The sequence below is a fragment of the Leucopleurus acutus genome, assembly GCF_964270905.1.
Source record: "Leucopleurus acutus genome assembly, chromosome: 14".
NCBI lineage: Eukaryota > Metazoa > Chordata > Mammalia > Artiodactyla > Delphinidae > Leucopleurus > Leucopleurus acutus.
Window position 1 is genome coordinate 54,104,489 of NC_139156.1, and position 15,628 is coordinate 54,120,116.

The 15,628-nt window shown below is 56.7% G+C and overlaps 1 protein-coding gene across 1 annotated transcript in view; it reads right to left on the reverse strand.

The window, feature by feature from the left end:
- Positions 1–15,628, reverse strand: part of ZMIZ1 (zinc finger MIZ-type containing 1) — a 141,785-nt gene that overhangs the window by 96,158 nt on the left and 29,999 nt on the right. Inside the window, exons 2-3 of the mRNA XM_082854962.1 lie at positions 8,429–8,537; positions 2,293–2,406 (exon numbers count right to left, since the gene is read on the reverse strand). Coding sequence (XP_082711088.1) covers positions 2,293–2,406; positions 8,429–8,488 — 174 coding nt within the window. The 5' untranslated portion in view covers positions 8,489–8,537. The remainder of the gene's footprint in view (positions 1–2,292; positions 2,407–8,428; positions 8,538–15,628) is intronic.

Consider the following 15,628-nt stretch of genomic DNA (forward strand, 5'->3'; position numbering starts at 1 on the left):
TGCTTAAGACCCTTCAAGGGCTCCCCATTGCCCTTCAAATCATCTCCAAACTCTTCTCACTTAGCTTGCAGGCTCTTTGTTGGTTGGTTTCTGCTTCCCCCTTTGACCTCATCTTGTACCCCTCTCCCTCTCCTGTGCTCCAGACATCTGAGACTTCTGTCTGTTCCTTGAACAGATCAAGCCTCGGGGCCTTTGCACTGGCAGTTCCCTCTGCCTGGAGCACCCTTCTCTCTCATCTTCCCCTGGTTGACTCCTTTTTGCTCTTCAGGTCTCAGCTGGAGGTCATGTCCACCAAGACTTTTCCTGACCACCACCCCGCCCCCTCTGACAGGGCGCTGGGTTACATCCTTACATACTCCTTATGTGTTTAGCGTCTGCCTCCCCATTGGAAGGTAAGCTGTTTGAGAGAGGCCCATTGTGCTCACTGCACACCCCTCGGGGGGCCCCTGTGCAGGACCTGCCCACAGCAGGGACTTGGTGAATGTTTGTTGAATGAATAGATGGATGACAGGGCTGGGGCAGGGTCAGTTTCTAGTCATCTCCTGTCCACCTGCCCAGCCAGCCTGGCCAGGGCCATTGTTGGATTCAGCCTCAGGTCCCCACCTCCTAGGCAGGGGCAGGCTTGGGATGCGGTGCTGGGGGAGCGTGGCAGCCCCCCCTCCCCCTTCACTTACGGCTACCAGCAGCTGGGATGGGAGTAACATCTGTCTCTGCCCGCAGGGCTTAGCCTGACTCAGGATCCCCACAAAGAGGATTAAGGGAGCTGGGTGAGGGAGGGGGAGCTCAGGGGGCTGGAGAATAAGGAGGGCTGGGCAGTGCAGGCTGCCGCCTGATCTGGCCCTGTGGCCCTGAGGGAGCCAGATGGTGTCAGCTTCAGACAAACGGAGGAGCCCGGGGAGGGTCTTGGCTGCGTCCCTGCTTCGCATCCCTAATGGCCAGAAACATCCCCTCTAGAGGCAGACGGGTCTTGACTTGAATCCCAGGTCCACTTCTAAGTGGCTGTGTGAACTTGGGAAGTCAGTCACAACATCTCAGTTTCCTTCTCTATGAAATGGGGAAGAAGACAGGGCCAGACTTCTCTGAGGACACAGTGAGAAGGCGTAGCCAGCGGGCCAAGCTCAGTGTCAGGCACAGGAGAGGTGTTCTGCAGTGATGGCCTTTCACCTCTCTCTTGTCCTGGAGGTTTTCAGAAAACATGGTGCCCTTGAATTTTACTTATTGTTCCCGCCTAGCCAGGCGTAAGTCTTGGCCTCTCCTCTCCAAGCCTTGGGGTAGCTGGGCTCCCCAGCAATGTGTTTAGCCACATTCCCTTTAAAGCTGACTCAGGACCCTCTGAGCAGCTGTCCTCACTGGCCGCAGAGGTGCCTTCACCCTTATGGATATAGGCCACGTGGCTGGGGACAAGCATAAGCTTTGAGCTCCCTCCACGTGGCTGTCAGCCAGCAAGCTCCGAAGCTTGGCAAATGATACCGCTAGCTCTGGGCCTGGCCTCTGCCCAGCTTGTATCCTAGACCTTTACCAAGCTGAGTTAATCTCAGTTCCCTGGGTTCTGTTGCACATCTGGGCCTTGGTGTGTGCCATTCCATGTGCCTAGAATGCTCTCGCTATCCTCAGCTGCGTGTGCAGATGTATCAAACTCCTGCAGATGTAGAAGTGGCTCCTTTTCTCAGTTTTCTGCAACCTGCCCACCACCCAGGCCGATAACACTTCCCTTCTCTATGCTGCCTCCATTTTGTACACAATTTTCTCAACCGTCTCTTTCCACCTCTGTCTCCCCCCTAAAGAGGGAATCAGGCTTGGCAAGGTCTCACTCATCTTCAGTTTCCCAGGACTTAGCAGAGGGGATTGTACACGATAAACGAGGGATCAATCAGTGTTCATCTGGATGGATGGATGGATGTAATAGGAGCTCAATAAACGCTTACATGAATGGATAGATGGCCGGCTGACTATAAAAAGAGCTCAAAAGATGTTTACCTAAGTGAATGAATGAATGACTGGATAAAAGGAGGGCTGAAAACCCTTCAAGAGTCTCTCTGCTCTACTTTTGATGGAACATTTACTCCCATTGACTTGGAACTCTTCAAAGTAGGATCTGTGTCTTTCTCACCAATTGTCAAGAACCCATGTAATCCCGAGGACTCTGTCTCCCCATCAGACCAGGTTCCCTGCAGGTGTGTGTGTCGGGTACACACAGAAGGGCCCTCCCCTCCAGCAGCAGCCTGGACAGGCGCACTAGTCCCTAGCCATCCTCCCTGGGTGCAGACACAGGCGGGGCGAGTACAGACTCACCGTCAAACAGCCCATCAGGCTCTGCTCAAAGGGCCGCTGGAAGGCTCGCGGGTCTCCGCACCAGTCCAGCAGCTCCGTGGCAGCATTGTGGAAGTTGGCAGGGTTCTGTAAGTGCTGTGGGAGAGGGAAAGGAGAGGCAGCATGAGGCTCCAGGAATGAGGCCAGCACACGTTAGTGTGGGAGTCTGGGGCCGCAAAGACCCCAGGCATCCCTGGGGAGGAGACACACAGAAAGGGGCAGGCCAGGAGTAATGGGTTTTCTCAAACTCCTTCTCATCCACCTTCCCTCTGCATCTCCAACCCCAGCCCAGTTCCTGGTGGCATGGGGATTCGCGGCCCCATCGCAAAGATAGAAGAACCAGGGTTTAGAAAAGGGCACTAATATTAGATACTAAAATGTCTTCTGGATGCTGGCAGTGGGGTAGGAAACCCTGTGGCCTTCAGGAGGGTGGCATGTGGCTCCCATCCTTGGGGCTGCTGGCTCTCCCCGAGTCAGGACAGACTGGCCCTGGAGATTCCTTCTTGATGAGCACCCACCCCCACCCCTGCCCCAGTAACCACCACCACCATGCTGCCTGCTCCGGCTTCGGCAAGCCCTGCTATAGCCAGACAGTCAGAGCAGGGGCGTCAGAAAGAGGCCTCCGGGCCACGCCCAGCCGGGAAGGTGCGCTCAAGCACACTGTGCCCAGGTTACTGTCACACCGTGGTCAGGTGTATGCGGCTTAGCCATCCCTGTTCCCCAAAGCCAGATTTCCTGGGCTCAGTCTGGCTCAGCTCGGGGGTGCAGGCCCCGCCCAGTTACGGGGTCTGAGTTAACGGAGAATGAATTCTGGTGCCAGGGCGTCTAGATCCTGCTTCAGAGCCAGGCCACGGGGCTGACAAGGGTGGAGGGTGGCTTCCATGGCTACCCCTTCCCTCCTTAACACTTATCCGTGTCTTCCCAGGCCAGGCCGAACTAGGCACTGAGTCCAGGGTCATGAAGCAGGTTGGGGCTGAGCTGGGACTCCAGGGCTGGGTGCGACCGCCTGTGGGTCCTCCATCAGGACACCTAGAAGGTGTCCACAGGGGTTGGAGTGTAAGCCAGCTGCAAAGGGGATGGTGGTACCTTCTGGGATCCCTGTGTCCTCGGTGCTGGGAGAGACTGGGAACAGCAGCTGTCCCCAGGGCAGTGGCTCTCTCCCAACTTGCAGTGAGAGTCTGCCTCAGAGCCAAGGCAGGGAGGGGTCTTAGGAGCTGCCAGGCCTCAGAATTGGGAGGCGAGCCGAATGTGCTGGGGGAGCCCCTGTGGGGCTGGTGCCCTGGAGTCACACTGCCTTCATCCACAACTACCTACTGACCTAGGGCAACCCCTCCCCTCTCTGAGCCTCAGTCACCCCATCTGTAAAATGGGGATGGCAGATCACGGCTTGGTGGTGGGAATTTTTGTCTTGCTTAGGGTTTCATCACTGCTATTACGATGTGGTTTGTGAAAGGCAAGATTTAAAAGTGGATGGAGGAAAGTGAAATGAATTGGAGTATCCTCCCTCTGTGGGAGCAAAGGGAGAGGGAGAGATGAAAGAAAGAAAGAGGGCAAGCATGCAGCAACACAGCCCTCCGTTAGGGGGCCACGGTGAGGATTAACCACGATGAGGCTTATATGGCCCCTGGCAGAGCGCCTGGTGCGTGGGATGCTCCCACGTGGGGCTGCCCTTGGCCCCGACTCTGTCTCCCAAAGGCTCCGCTGTGCACTCGGCAGCTCCCGCCCTAGCCCCACACACGGCTCTTTCTGCAAAGACAGAGCTCCCTGCGCGTGATCTTCCTGCAGAAGACAGGAGGACGTCCACGGCCAGAAGCAGACCCTTTGAGAGGGCAGCACGGGCCCTCGCCTCTGCCGCCTGTGCCCTCCCTAAAACCTGCCCCCTCCAAGGCCACGGGCGGCATCTGGTCTCCACGTGGAAAGCCATGCAAATCGGTTAATTCCCTGCCTAGCAGTCTCCCTCTGCTAACTGACTTGTTCCGTTTATTTCCATGATGTCACACCCAATTAGCAGGGTCAGCAACCACCGCCTGGTGCTCTCAGAGTTGCCCGCCTACAGCACTCCCACCCTAGGCACACCTCTGTGGGGCTCTGGGCTCCCAGTCTCATGGGCCCAGTTTTGTTCTGGCCCCCAAGCACCCAGCCTCCCATCTCGGTCCAGCCCACCGCTGAGCTTCTCCACTCTCGACCTAGCCAGTTCACGTGGCCTTCGGCCTGGGCTATGGTAGTGACTCATGGGCGCAACTCATTGGTAGAAAGGACGTCAGGCACCCCATTCAGTAGCTATTGCTCTGTGGCTCTGTGGCCTTGGCCAAACCTCCTGCCCTCTCTGTGCTTTTGTCATCTGTTTAGACTACAGGGTGGCTACGTGATGCAATGAAATGAACAGGATAGACCTGGACCAAACCCCATCTCGGCCACTGAGTCACACAGCCTGGGTGTGTTCCTGAGCTCCAGATCTCTCATCTGCAAAATGGGGTGGGGACAGCTTGCAGTGCTGCTGCAAAGTTTAGAACCAACATACGTCATGACATCCCCATTACAGAGTAGGTGTCAGGTAAAGACTGCTATTGCTTGATATGCCAGGACCTCTGTACAGTTTCTTGTTTCTCCTGCAAGCTCCTTGAGAGCAGAATTGGGGCCCCATTCACCTCCAGAACCCCCAACACTGGCACGAGGCCAAGCCCACGCATTAATGGCTAGTGAGCAGCTAGCTGGCCGAAGGATGGTCCATCTGCAGAGCTGGCCAGCAATCCGGCAGCTTCAGAACGGGTCCCCAGTGGAGGGGCAGGGCTGGGTGGGCTGAGCTTGGCTGCCCTTTGCTGATATGGGGATGGGAGCACAGATCTGAATCACAGGCAGAGGCCTCCCTGGCTGTGGCTGTTACTGGATACTAATACCCCGTCCCTCCCCAGGAAGCCTGCCCATCTCTACAATTTCTCAGAAGATCCTTCTGGGCTATATCCACTGGCCACTGAGTCTGCTGGAGCAGGAGTTGGGGACACCAATGCCCAGATTAGGGACTGGCTACCCAGACCAAGTGATGAATGCATTTTATCAGTCCATCTGTGAATGAAATCATCTATCCATCCATCTACCCATCCATCCATCCATCCCAAAATCAATCAATTCATCCATGCATCTATCTACTTGCCCACCAACCCATTCATCCATTTACTACTTTAGCCATCACTCATCCATCCATTCATCTACCTACCTATCTTCCTATCCATCCAGAACTTATCCAACCACCCACTCATCCATTCATTCATCTATCCATCATCTATATCTACCTAGCATCCGCTCACCTAACTGCCTTTCCATTTGTCCATCCATCCACCCATCCATTCATTCCCTTAGCTATCGATCTGTCAGTCCACCCCTCTCTCATTCTTCCCCAACATATCTGGGCCCCACCCTGGCCTGGACTCTGCTGACTTACAGAGGAATACGGCACATCCTCTGCCCCTGAGGAACTCAGCCTGGTGGGAGACCTGATGTATACCTTGCAGGGCTTGTGTCTTAAGGGAGAAAGAGCAGGATGGGTGAGGTAACTGGGTGCCCAGGAAGCACCAGGGCTCAGAAATGGGAAGTGCAGATACTCAAAAGGGCACCTGGGGTTTGGGGAGGTTGCTGTGCAGGAATTAGCTGATTTGCATGGCTTTGCACGTGTAGCCCAGATAAGCCCGTGGGGACAGGAGTAGGTCATGTTGTAGAGGGGGCACTGGTTCTCCCTGTACCTGAGGCTGAGAAAGGAGAAAGGCAGCTGAGACAGAGGCCTGGAGGGAAGATGGATAGCTGGGTGCTCGGGGGCTGGCGCGTGCCAGTAGTGGCTAGAACCGGGGTGGGTGGACAGGGAAGGCTGCGCCGTAGAAGTCAGGCAGGACCGAGAGTCGGAGGCTGTGAGGCCCCCGATGGGAGCCACAGCTCCACCAGCCAGAGGTAGGCACAGCCAACACGCATCATCCTCAGGGCACGCAGACCTTTCTCTTCTAATTAGGATACGGGACATCTGAGAATCAACAGTCTTCAGCCAGCCGCGGTCGCCCTCTGGGGCAGCTGAGGAACAGACATCAGTGCTGAGCTGTGTCTGCCTGGAAATGCAGGAGTGGGCGTGGAGGACACAGGGAGCTCTGGATAGCCCAGGGTGGGGGGGCATCTGGAGAGCCTGCTCACCCTCACAGGTGTGCCACTCTCTGGCCCAAACGCAGAGCTGTGTGTGTGTGTGTCTGTGTGTGTGTGTGCAGGGCAGGCGGGGGGAGGGCAGTGGAGGCGACCCCTGGCTTTTCAACAGCTCTGGGACCCAATGGCTGGGTGTGCATCACGACGCCCATTTACTGACGACGGGAGATGAAGCGGTGACTTAATCAAGGTCAGGAAACCAATGAGTGGTGGAAAAGGGGCTCAGGCTCGCTGACTGGTAAATCTGAGTCCTGTGAGGGCTGCTCCTGGGTGGGCTTCTGCCCCCGCTGGATCCCTGGGAGGCCCAGGGACTAAAGGGCACCCTGATTCCTGCAGGGAATCAGACGCAGAGAGAAAAGACAAGTTGTGAGCAGGTTTGAGGGGGAGCTGTTTGCCCAGCACACAGAGGGCTCTGGCATAGGGGCTTGACTGTATTATTGGGGGTGGAGCCATTGACAGCTGATCCCTCATGGGCGGAAGAAACTGGGTCAAAGGCAGAGCTGGGAGAGAGTCCCGCAGAGCCTAGAGGCGGAGGAGAAGGAGGGAAGGGCAGAGGAGGAGCCCATCGTCTGGTTTCTATTCTGTGACGGGGAACAGAGGCGTAATTGGCGTTTGGGAGAGCTGCTCTGTGGAGTTCAATCTGTAACAAGTCTGCTTCAATCTCCTCTCCTCAGACCCGGCCCAGGCTTCTGAGATTGCTCTGCGTGATGCTAATGGGACGGCACACATCCCTCATTCCTGCCAACTAGCCTCAGCTCCACTGGGCCCTGGTGTTCAGCGGGGAGGGGGCATGCTGGGTGGGGGTGGGACTGTGAGCTCTGCCCCTGCCTCCCCCCGGGGTCCTGAGGCCAGAGGGCTATGCTGGCTACCCGAGCTGCCAGCTAAGCCCGCCTAAGCCAGGGGCCTCGCCACAGCTGTCCCCTCCCTGTCACTGCAACACTGAGGACAAGAGCCCCCGCCACAGTGAGCTGATCACCTGCCACGTGCCAGCCTGGGCTACGTGCTCCGCCCACAATGTCCTCAGAGCATCCTACGAGGTCGGCCTTATTGGACCCACTTCACGGGGGAAACTGAGGCTCAGAGAAACAGAGGGACAGGCCTGAGATTATACCGTGGGTGGGTATGTGGAGGAGTGAGGATTTGGGCTCAGGTCGGTTTGATGGCAAAGCCTCTGCCCCTTCCTGGAGTAAAACAACACCGGAGCCTGTGCAGGGACACTGCTGCCCTGGGCTGCAGGGAAGCTGAGCCCAGAGGGTGGCCGCATCACTCCTGGTCACCACTGGGGGGCATCTGCCTGCCCAAGCGTAACCAGGCTTCTTAAAGTGGGGACCTCTGAGCCCACCGTGAGCAATCCAGACAGGGAACTGGCAGGCGAATCGCGTCTTAAGCTTGGTGTGAGCACAGGCAGGAGGGGGAACTTGTACCCTCTGGGACGAGGCCCTCCGGGCACCTGTGGGGCAGGACTGTGTGACTTCGGGTGACTCCCTTCCCTCTTCTGGGTGTAGGTTTCCTTTTCTATTTCTTCACAGAGAACCCCTGGAGCAGAGAAGTGGGGAGCTTGGGTCTGGGAAGGAGATTAGGCACTTCACCTTATCCTCAAAACAGCCCAGAGTGCACAGCAGAGCTCAGAAAGGGCACGACACTGGCCCAAAGTCATACAGCTGGGAAGGGGAGGGAAGGGACAGGAGAGAGCCGGCCTTTGAACCCAGGTGGGTGATTGCAGTGTGAGGCTGGTCCATGCCAGCCACATTCTCACGAGGTGGGCAGCTGGGGAGACTTAGGCAGTCGGCCTTGCCCACTGTCACCTCTACCCAGCACCTTGGGTGCTCAGCTATACAGCGTAGAGCATCCCCACTGCTCTGCCCGCCTCGCCTGCCCTGCCCTCGCCAGCGGGCCTGGCTACCAGAGGCGGAGGAGCAAGCCCGGGCCACACACCCACCTGCTTGATGCACTGCAGTCGGTCATTGGTCTGTTGGATGTGCCTGTCCATAGAATTCATTCTGGCCGTTTCACTGGGTTCTACCCGAGAGCCATGAACGTTGTCCAGCCTGTGAAGACAGAGGAGAGTGGGTGTCACTGGGGTTGTGCCAGGCCCGCCGGCCTCATCGCCACCCTCCTGCCCTGACACAGGTGTGCTGGGCTCAGTGGCTCCCAGCGGGTTCCAGGGCCCTTCGTGAGCTGTGGTGGCCTCTGCCCCGGGCAGCCCTGCGCTGGAAGGAGGAACTGCGGCCACGGCCAGCCAGCGCTTCTCCACGCTCAGCCGTGGGGGAACCCCATCTGGGCTGAGGGCAGGAGGTGCTCCTGGGTGTTCTCTGTGGGTGGCTCATGTGGGCACTGGGCAGGCGTGTCCACCACGCATTTCTACACACATGTGCGTGTTGGGCGGCGGTAGTAGGGACGACGGCTCCATCCGCAGGTTCCCGGCACAGGGCTTACCCACTCGATGTGGCTGTGTGTGTGTGTGTGTGTGCGCGTGTGTGTGTGCACAGGGATCTTTCCACATGACGACCTTGACTGCACGTGTGGTCTAAGTGCAGCAGCCCCGTCACAGGTGCCCTCCCCGAATCCCCCACGCCTTCGAGTTTGCAAACCACAATTCCATGTTTCCCCTTTGCCCTCCTGGGAAAGAAGGAGGGCAGCCCTCAGCACCGACCCCTTTTCTAGATAAGGAGACCGAGGCTCAGAGAGAGGAAGGGAGTTCCCCGGGGTGGCACAGGGAGCCTGTGTCAGAGCTCGAACGAGGCCCCGGGGCTCTGACGCCAGTTCACGGCCGAGTGGTTGGGGGACACAGCTGTCGCACTCAGGAGGCTCACTCTTCCTGAATGGCGCTGGGCCTGGGGCACATGAGCACGCATGTGAGGAGGCCCCTGGAGCCCCCAGGCCTCTCCAGGGAGGCCTCGACTGTGAAGGCAGAGATGGAGATAACGATGGAGGAGGAGAGGCAGCGAGACAGAGAGAGAAGAGAGAGGTTTCCCCTCTGGTCCCCCCACCGCTCACGGGTCCAGGTCCTCGGGCCAAAGCGTAAGTCTGCTCGTCACTGTCTGTTTGCCCTCCAAGAAGCCAGGCTGTAGACACGTGGGTCAGACACAGGCTGCTCAACAGAGGCCCCCAGCACCTGGCCTTCTCTGCTCTCCCGAAATGCCGCCCCCTGAAGGCCCCTCATCTCTGTCCACGTCACCAGGTCCCATCTACCAAGTACGTTCTGTAGGCTGGGCCCTTGCATTCTCTTCTTGACTCCTCACGCCTGCTCTGTAAGACTAGAAGCATCTCCATTTTACAGATGAGGAGACTGAGGTCTGAAATCTGCCAAGTCCCATGGCTAGTGGAAGCTTGGACCGTGTCTGTCTGCCTGTCTGCTCCCATGCCCTGGCTCTCTGCCCCCAGCATGGGCGCCCTGGTTGGGGGAACTGACACCATGCCTGGCCGCAGCCTCGCGAAGAATGCCCTGCTCCCCTTCCAAGGAGTTCTTCCCTACGCAGCTCCTTTAAAGCACTTCTTATCGTTCCACTTGTGCTTGAAGAGGCAACTCATTTGCGTGGTTCAAAAATCCCGGGTGTCCAGTGAAGTGCTGGCCTTGTTCAGCCCCCAGGGGCCTTTCCGGAGAGAACCAGTGGCATCTGTCTCCTTCTGAGGGACTCATCTTAGAGAAGCAAATATCTATGTGTACTATCCCCTGCCACTCCTTAAAAAAAACCCCATAAAACGATAGCATTCTTTTTTTTTTGCGGTACGCTGGCCTCTCACTGTTGTGGCCCCTCCCGTTGCGGAGCACAGGCTCCGGACACACAGGCTCAGTGGCCACGGCTCACAGGCCCAGCTGCTCTGCGGCATGTGGGATCTTCCCGGACCGGGGCACGAACCCGCGTCCCCTGCATCGGCAGGTGGACTCCCAACCACTGCGCCACCAGGGAAGCCCAAGCGATAGCATTCTGTACACACTATCTGGACCTTGCTTTTTTCCTCTTAATAATATCTCAAAGTTTATTCCACATCAAGACATAAAGAGCCTTTTCATTTCTTAGTGGCTGCACAGTATTCCCAGGCACCGATGAATCATTTATCCAACTGCCATCTGAATGTCCACCCGTGCCAGGTGCTGTCCTAAGGCCCGAGGTTCTAGAAAAGGCCCTTCTGCTCCAGGGGCTCACTCCTGCCCAAGTGATGAGGCCTGAGCTGTCCCCAGATTTTATTATTGCAAACAGTGTTGAAGGATCGCCTTTTATATCAGCCACATCATTATGTGTGAATTAATCTACAGAACACACTCTTGGAAGTGGAGTTTCTGGGTCATTTAGGCGTTTGTACTTTGATAAATGCTTGTTGGACTCACCTTATCTTGGAGCTTTCCAGCAAAAAGGTAAAAATGGGAGTAGCATCCCCACATTGATTTCTCCTACCCTCACCCCACCAGCATCCCTCCATTCACACCACTATCACACATTTACATACCCAGATATCCAACTTCTCCGTTACTTATCCATTGAAATGCCCGTCTGTCCATCCATCCACCCACCCACCCAAACATCTTCAGCCTCCCCTTGCCCATCCATGCATGCTTCCAACTCACCTAGTAAACACTTATCAATATCTATACTGTGCTAGCTCTACGGGGCATGAGAGATGGAAACGAAATCAGTTTCTTGGGTCCGTGGAACTCTTGGTGTAACCCCATATCCACTCCATGTCACCTATTAGGTGACTGTTGAATTCCTCTTATAAGTTAGGTGCTGGTCCAGGCACTAGGCAAAGACACTGTTACTATATCCCCACTTTACAGATGAGGAAACTGAAGCTCAGGGGTTATAGTAGCAGCTCCAGAATCCTGGCTTTCCCACTACAACCAAAACTTTTGTACAGGTACTGGGGATGGGCCAGGGAGGGTGGAGGGTACCACCGTCTTGTAGGTGTGTGCGTCAGCGGGGAGAGTGGTGACAGGGTTACTCTCCTTGCTACACCTGTAGGTCCCCCAAGCAGGGGCTGGGTTTCTCCTGCTGAGTTTACCTGCATGGAACCTCAGCCAATGTCCCTGGTCCCTGGAGTCCCTGGACTCCAGGGACCAGGGACAAACCCTGGTGAGGGAAGCAGGGACGTGGGTGGGGCCCAGAGCAGGATTGAGCCAATGCCACCTTCGGTGAGGCCACTTCAGCTCCTGGTGCCAGATGCCATCTGAGTGGAAGAGACCCTGCTGGTCTCCCAGGCACCTGGGTCTTTCCAGCCCCACCCAGGACATGAGTGAACACTGGATGCCAGGGTCCCAGTGAGAGAGTGCCATTTCCACAGTCAGTGGGGCAGGGACGCCAAACCAAAGGGACCATTAAACAAAGGCCTCGGGGCTTCCCTGGTGGTGCAGCGGTTAAGGATCCGCCTGCCAATGCAGGGGACACGGGTTCAGTCCCTTGTCCGGGAAGATCCCACATGCCACGGAGCAATGAAGCCTGTGCACCACAACTACAGAGCCTGCGCTCTAGAGCCCGCGAGCCACAACTACTGAGCCTGTGTGCCACAACTACTGAGGACCGCACGCCTAGAGCCTGTGCTCCGCAACAAGAGAAGCCACTGCAACGAGAAGCCTGCACACCGCAACGAAGAGTAGCCCCCGCTTGACGCAACTAGAGAAAGCCCACGTGCAGCAACGAAGACCCAACGCGGCCAAAAAAAAAAACCCAGAAAAAAACAAAGGCCTGCGCCAAGTCAGGAGGAGGCTGAAGGAAAATACAAAGAAACCCCAGGCCTGTGCAGGCTTCAATCCCCTGGCTGCAGGCTGCAGCCAACCAGGACAAAGGGCCTGTGGTGGCCCAAGAGGCCAGCAGGGGGTGCTGTTGATGAAGCTAACTGCCCAGGGGGCTAGAAACCTGCACTGTGGAAATCTGGTGAGGGATTAGGTGGCCACACAACACTCTGTCTCTAAGTAGGAACTTTCCGGGGACTTCCCTGGTGGTCCAGTGGGTAAGACTCCGCACTCCCAATGCAGGGGGCCCGGGTTCGATCCCTGGTTGGGGAACTAGATCCCACATGCACACTGCAAGTAAGAGTTTGCACACCGCAACTAAGAGTCTGCATGCCGCAATGAAGATCCCGTGTGCTGCAACTAAGACCCGACTCGGCCAAAAAAAAAAAAAAGAGAAAGAAAGAAAAGTAGGAACTTTTCCAAGGATGGGCACGGCCTTTTGTCTCTAGTGTCAGAGACCTAGTGGGGCCTTGATAAATGCTTGTAGAATGACTGACAGATCATTTCTGGGGCCTGGGGCTGCTCAGCCCACCCAGGGAAGCCCCAAGCAGGCACCAGGAGTCCAGACTCACCCAGACAGCCACCTGGGGGCCCAGAGGTTGTCCTTCCCTGTTGAGCCATGGCAGAGGGCCACAGGTTTCCCCCGAGGAAGCAAACAGTAAAGGGGAGATAGACTGTCGGGTTTGTCTCCACTCTGGCTCAGGGGCAATCTTTTCTAGAGGCCAGTGGCTGGACTGAGTTGGCTTCTGGATTCAAAGATGCTCAGAATATCATTGGCCAAAGGTGTTTTGAGGTCTCCCACCACCCCGAGTTCAGCTGGTTTTATTCTGGGGAGTCTGAGGCCCACAGGTGCTGTTTCCCGGGTCACACAGCATGTCTGGGCTGGATCTAGACACCAGGCGGCTTTTCTCCCAGGCTGGGGCTCCATGTTGTAGGAACCAAGAAATGAATGGCTAGGCCTGGGACACCTGTGAGACCCAGAGCATTGACAGGAGAGCCATCACAGAGACAGCTGTGTGTCGTGTAGGTCTTAATCTATAAAAGAACAAAATGTCTGGCTAATGAAGGAGATACTCACAGATGAGGTGACATTTTTAAACCACCAAGATCACTGGGAAATTGGGGTTATTAACACCAGGAATGGATGGGGCTGGAGGCTCCAGCCCTGCAGAAAAAGAGTCAAGGCCTAGAAGGCTAAAGATTATGGACATGGAGAGAGGAGGAGGGCTGAAGGAGGCATGAGAGAGCTAATAGCTCACTGAGGGGCAGTCTGAGATCTTCCATTGGTTCTGCACCTGCTGTGTTTAGGCACCAGGCCAGGCCCTGTGCACTGATAATTCACTCAATCCTAAAAGGCTCAGAGAGGTGAAGTGACTTGCCCAGGATCACACAGCCGGGACAGTGTTGGGCTGAGATTCAAACCCTCTGCCTTTCTAACCATTAATGTGTTGTTCTTCCAACTCCTTCAAGACTGTCAGGGCCTCCTGGAAGTCCCCACCCAAGTCTGTGCCTCAGCCCAAAGAGATGTTCCCCTGGTTCCACCCAACCTGTCCAAACCCATCCACTTGCTTCTAAGGCCATCCTGGTGCCACTGGGCTCCCTGCCTGCTGGCCAGTGCCGGGAAGTGGCGAGCGCTCAGCGGCCAGCAGAGGTCGCTCTCCGCCGCAGGAGCGTTGCTGGGCTTGGCTGCAGTCTCTCTCCTCCCAGCCTGGACTCCTCTAAGCTAAGAGTCGAGTTGCTACAAATCCTCCGTGGTGGTTGCAACTCCAGTGCCCACCAAGGCCGGGCTCCCTCCCAACTGGAGATCACTGTTGGCCCGGCCCTGGGTGTACCCAGGGCCTCAGCCCTTCTTCTAACCATCTGCCTACCTCCCAGTGGGGAGTGAGCTCAGGCGGTCAACCGCCTGTGGCCCCTGGCCCTCTCTCCTGGTCTGAGCAGCCAGCAGCCTGCAGGAGATACACAGCTAGTCAGCTTGGGGGCCTGGAGGCAGCCCAGCTCTGCCACCCTCCTCCAGGCCTCAGTTTTCCCATCTGTAAAACGAAGGCTAGCAGGCTGCTGGCAGCCCTTCAAACTCAACATCTTAGGATTTTGGTGTCAGGAGCTCCAGCTGTTTGGAAAATGCCATCTCAACAAGTGCAGGATACTTGACTTTAGAACTGCGAAGGCTGTCTCAAGGCAGGCCTGCAGGGAGCCTGAAGGCCCAGGAAACTCTGGTAGAACCGCTGTTCCAGGGTCACCTAAGACCGCAGACGCTGCCCCTCTCTCTGCTCTACACTTTTCCCTGCAGCTTACGCTCGGCTTGGCCTAACTGCACGTAGGCAGGTTTTCTGATGGTGACATGTGGGTTGGCCGGTCTTCTCAGCTCCCAGGGGAGCTCTTGAAAGGGACAAGCTTCCATTCTGCACGACTCACCACTAGCGGGGCATGGGCAAGTCCAGCCTCAGAGGAGCCTAGAACAGAAGACACGCTCAGGAAAAGCTAGCTGCTCTCAGGCACGTAGGGCTGCTCAGAGAGTAGACTGCTGAGAGTCGAAAGGGAGCCTGGGAACCACCAGGTCCTGGGTCCTCGTGCAGCAGGAGGGACACAGGGAGACAAGGGCAAGCGGGACTGGAACTCATCTGTCGGGGTCTAAGCAGGGCCCTGGGTCATCTCCAGGCTCCCTGGAAGCATCTCTCCTGTTCTGAAACGCTGGGGGAGGCACATGGCCCTCAGCAGGCTCCTGCCTAGAAACGGGGAGCAGGGTGCTCTCAGCTGCCCCATGGAAAGTGGGGTCCCGGAGCCCTGGAAGCAGCTCTCTGGGGCTGACAGCAGCAGTACTAACATTTTTCCCTTTTGAGGCCAGACAAGTTAACTGGCACACTTAACACACAAGCACCCAGGGGAGAGGCATTTGCATATGTGTGTGCACACCCACATAATTATGTACCCCCTTTGCACACTTACGCATAGGTATACGCACACACTTGAGGGCTGGCCCAGATGTACAGAGCACACACAACTCCTGACAGCTTGCACAGGCAAGTGGCAGGTCCCCAGGGGAGCTGTGTGAGCAGCGGTGTGCAGGAACAATTCAATCACCATGCACATCTGCAGCTCAGATTCCCCGGGGGCGAGCAGTGCCGCCAACAGTGGTAGGGCGACTATACCTACAGTCTGCAGAGCAGAGGCTGCATTCCAAGACGTTGCCAGGGCCAAGGAACTTGGGACATGCCTGCTGGTCAGCCTGGTGGCAGAGCCTGGGGTTCCAGGGGACCCATCCCGACCAGCCCTTTTCTAGTTCTCAGACTCCAGGAGGGGCAGATGTCGTGGATTCAACAGTGACCTGAGTGTGACAGTGTCACTCTAGGTCCTCCTCTGCCTGGCCCCCACCTCCCACTACTCCCCGCTGATCCTGTGTCCTCCACGTGGGGC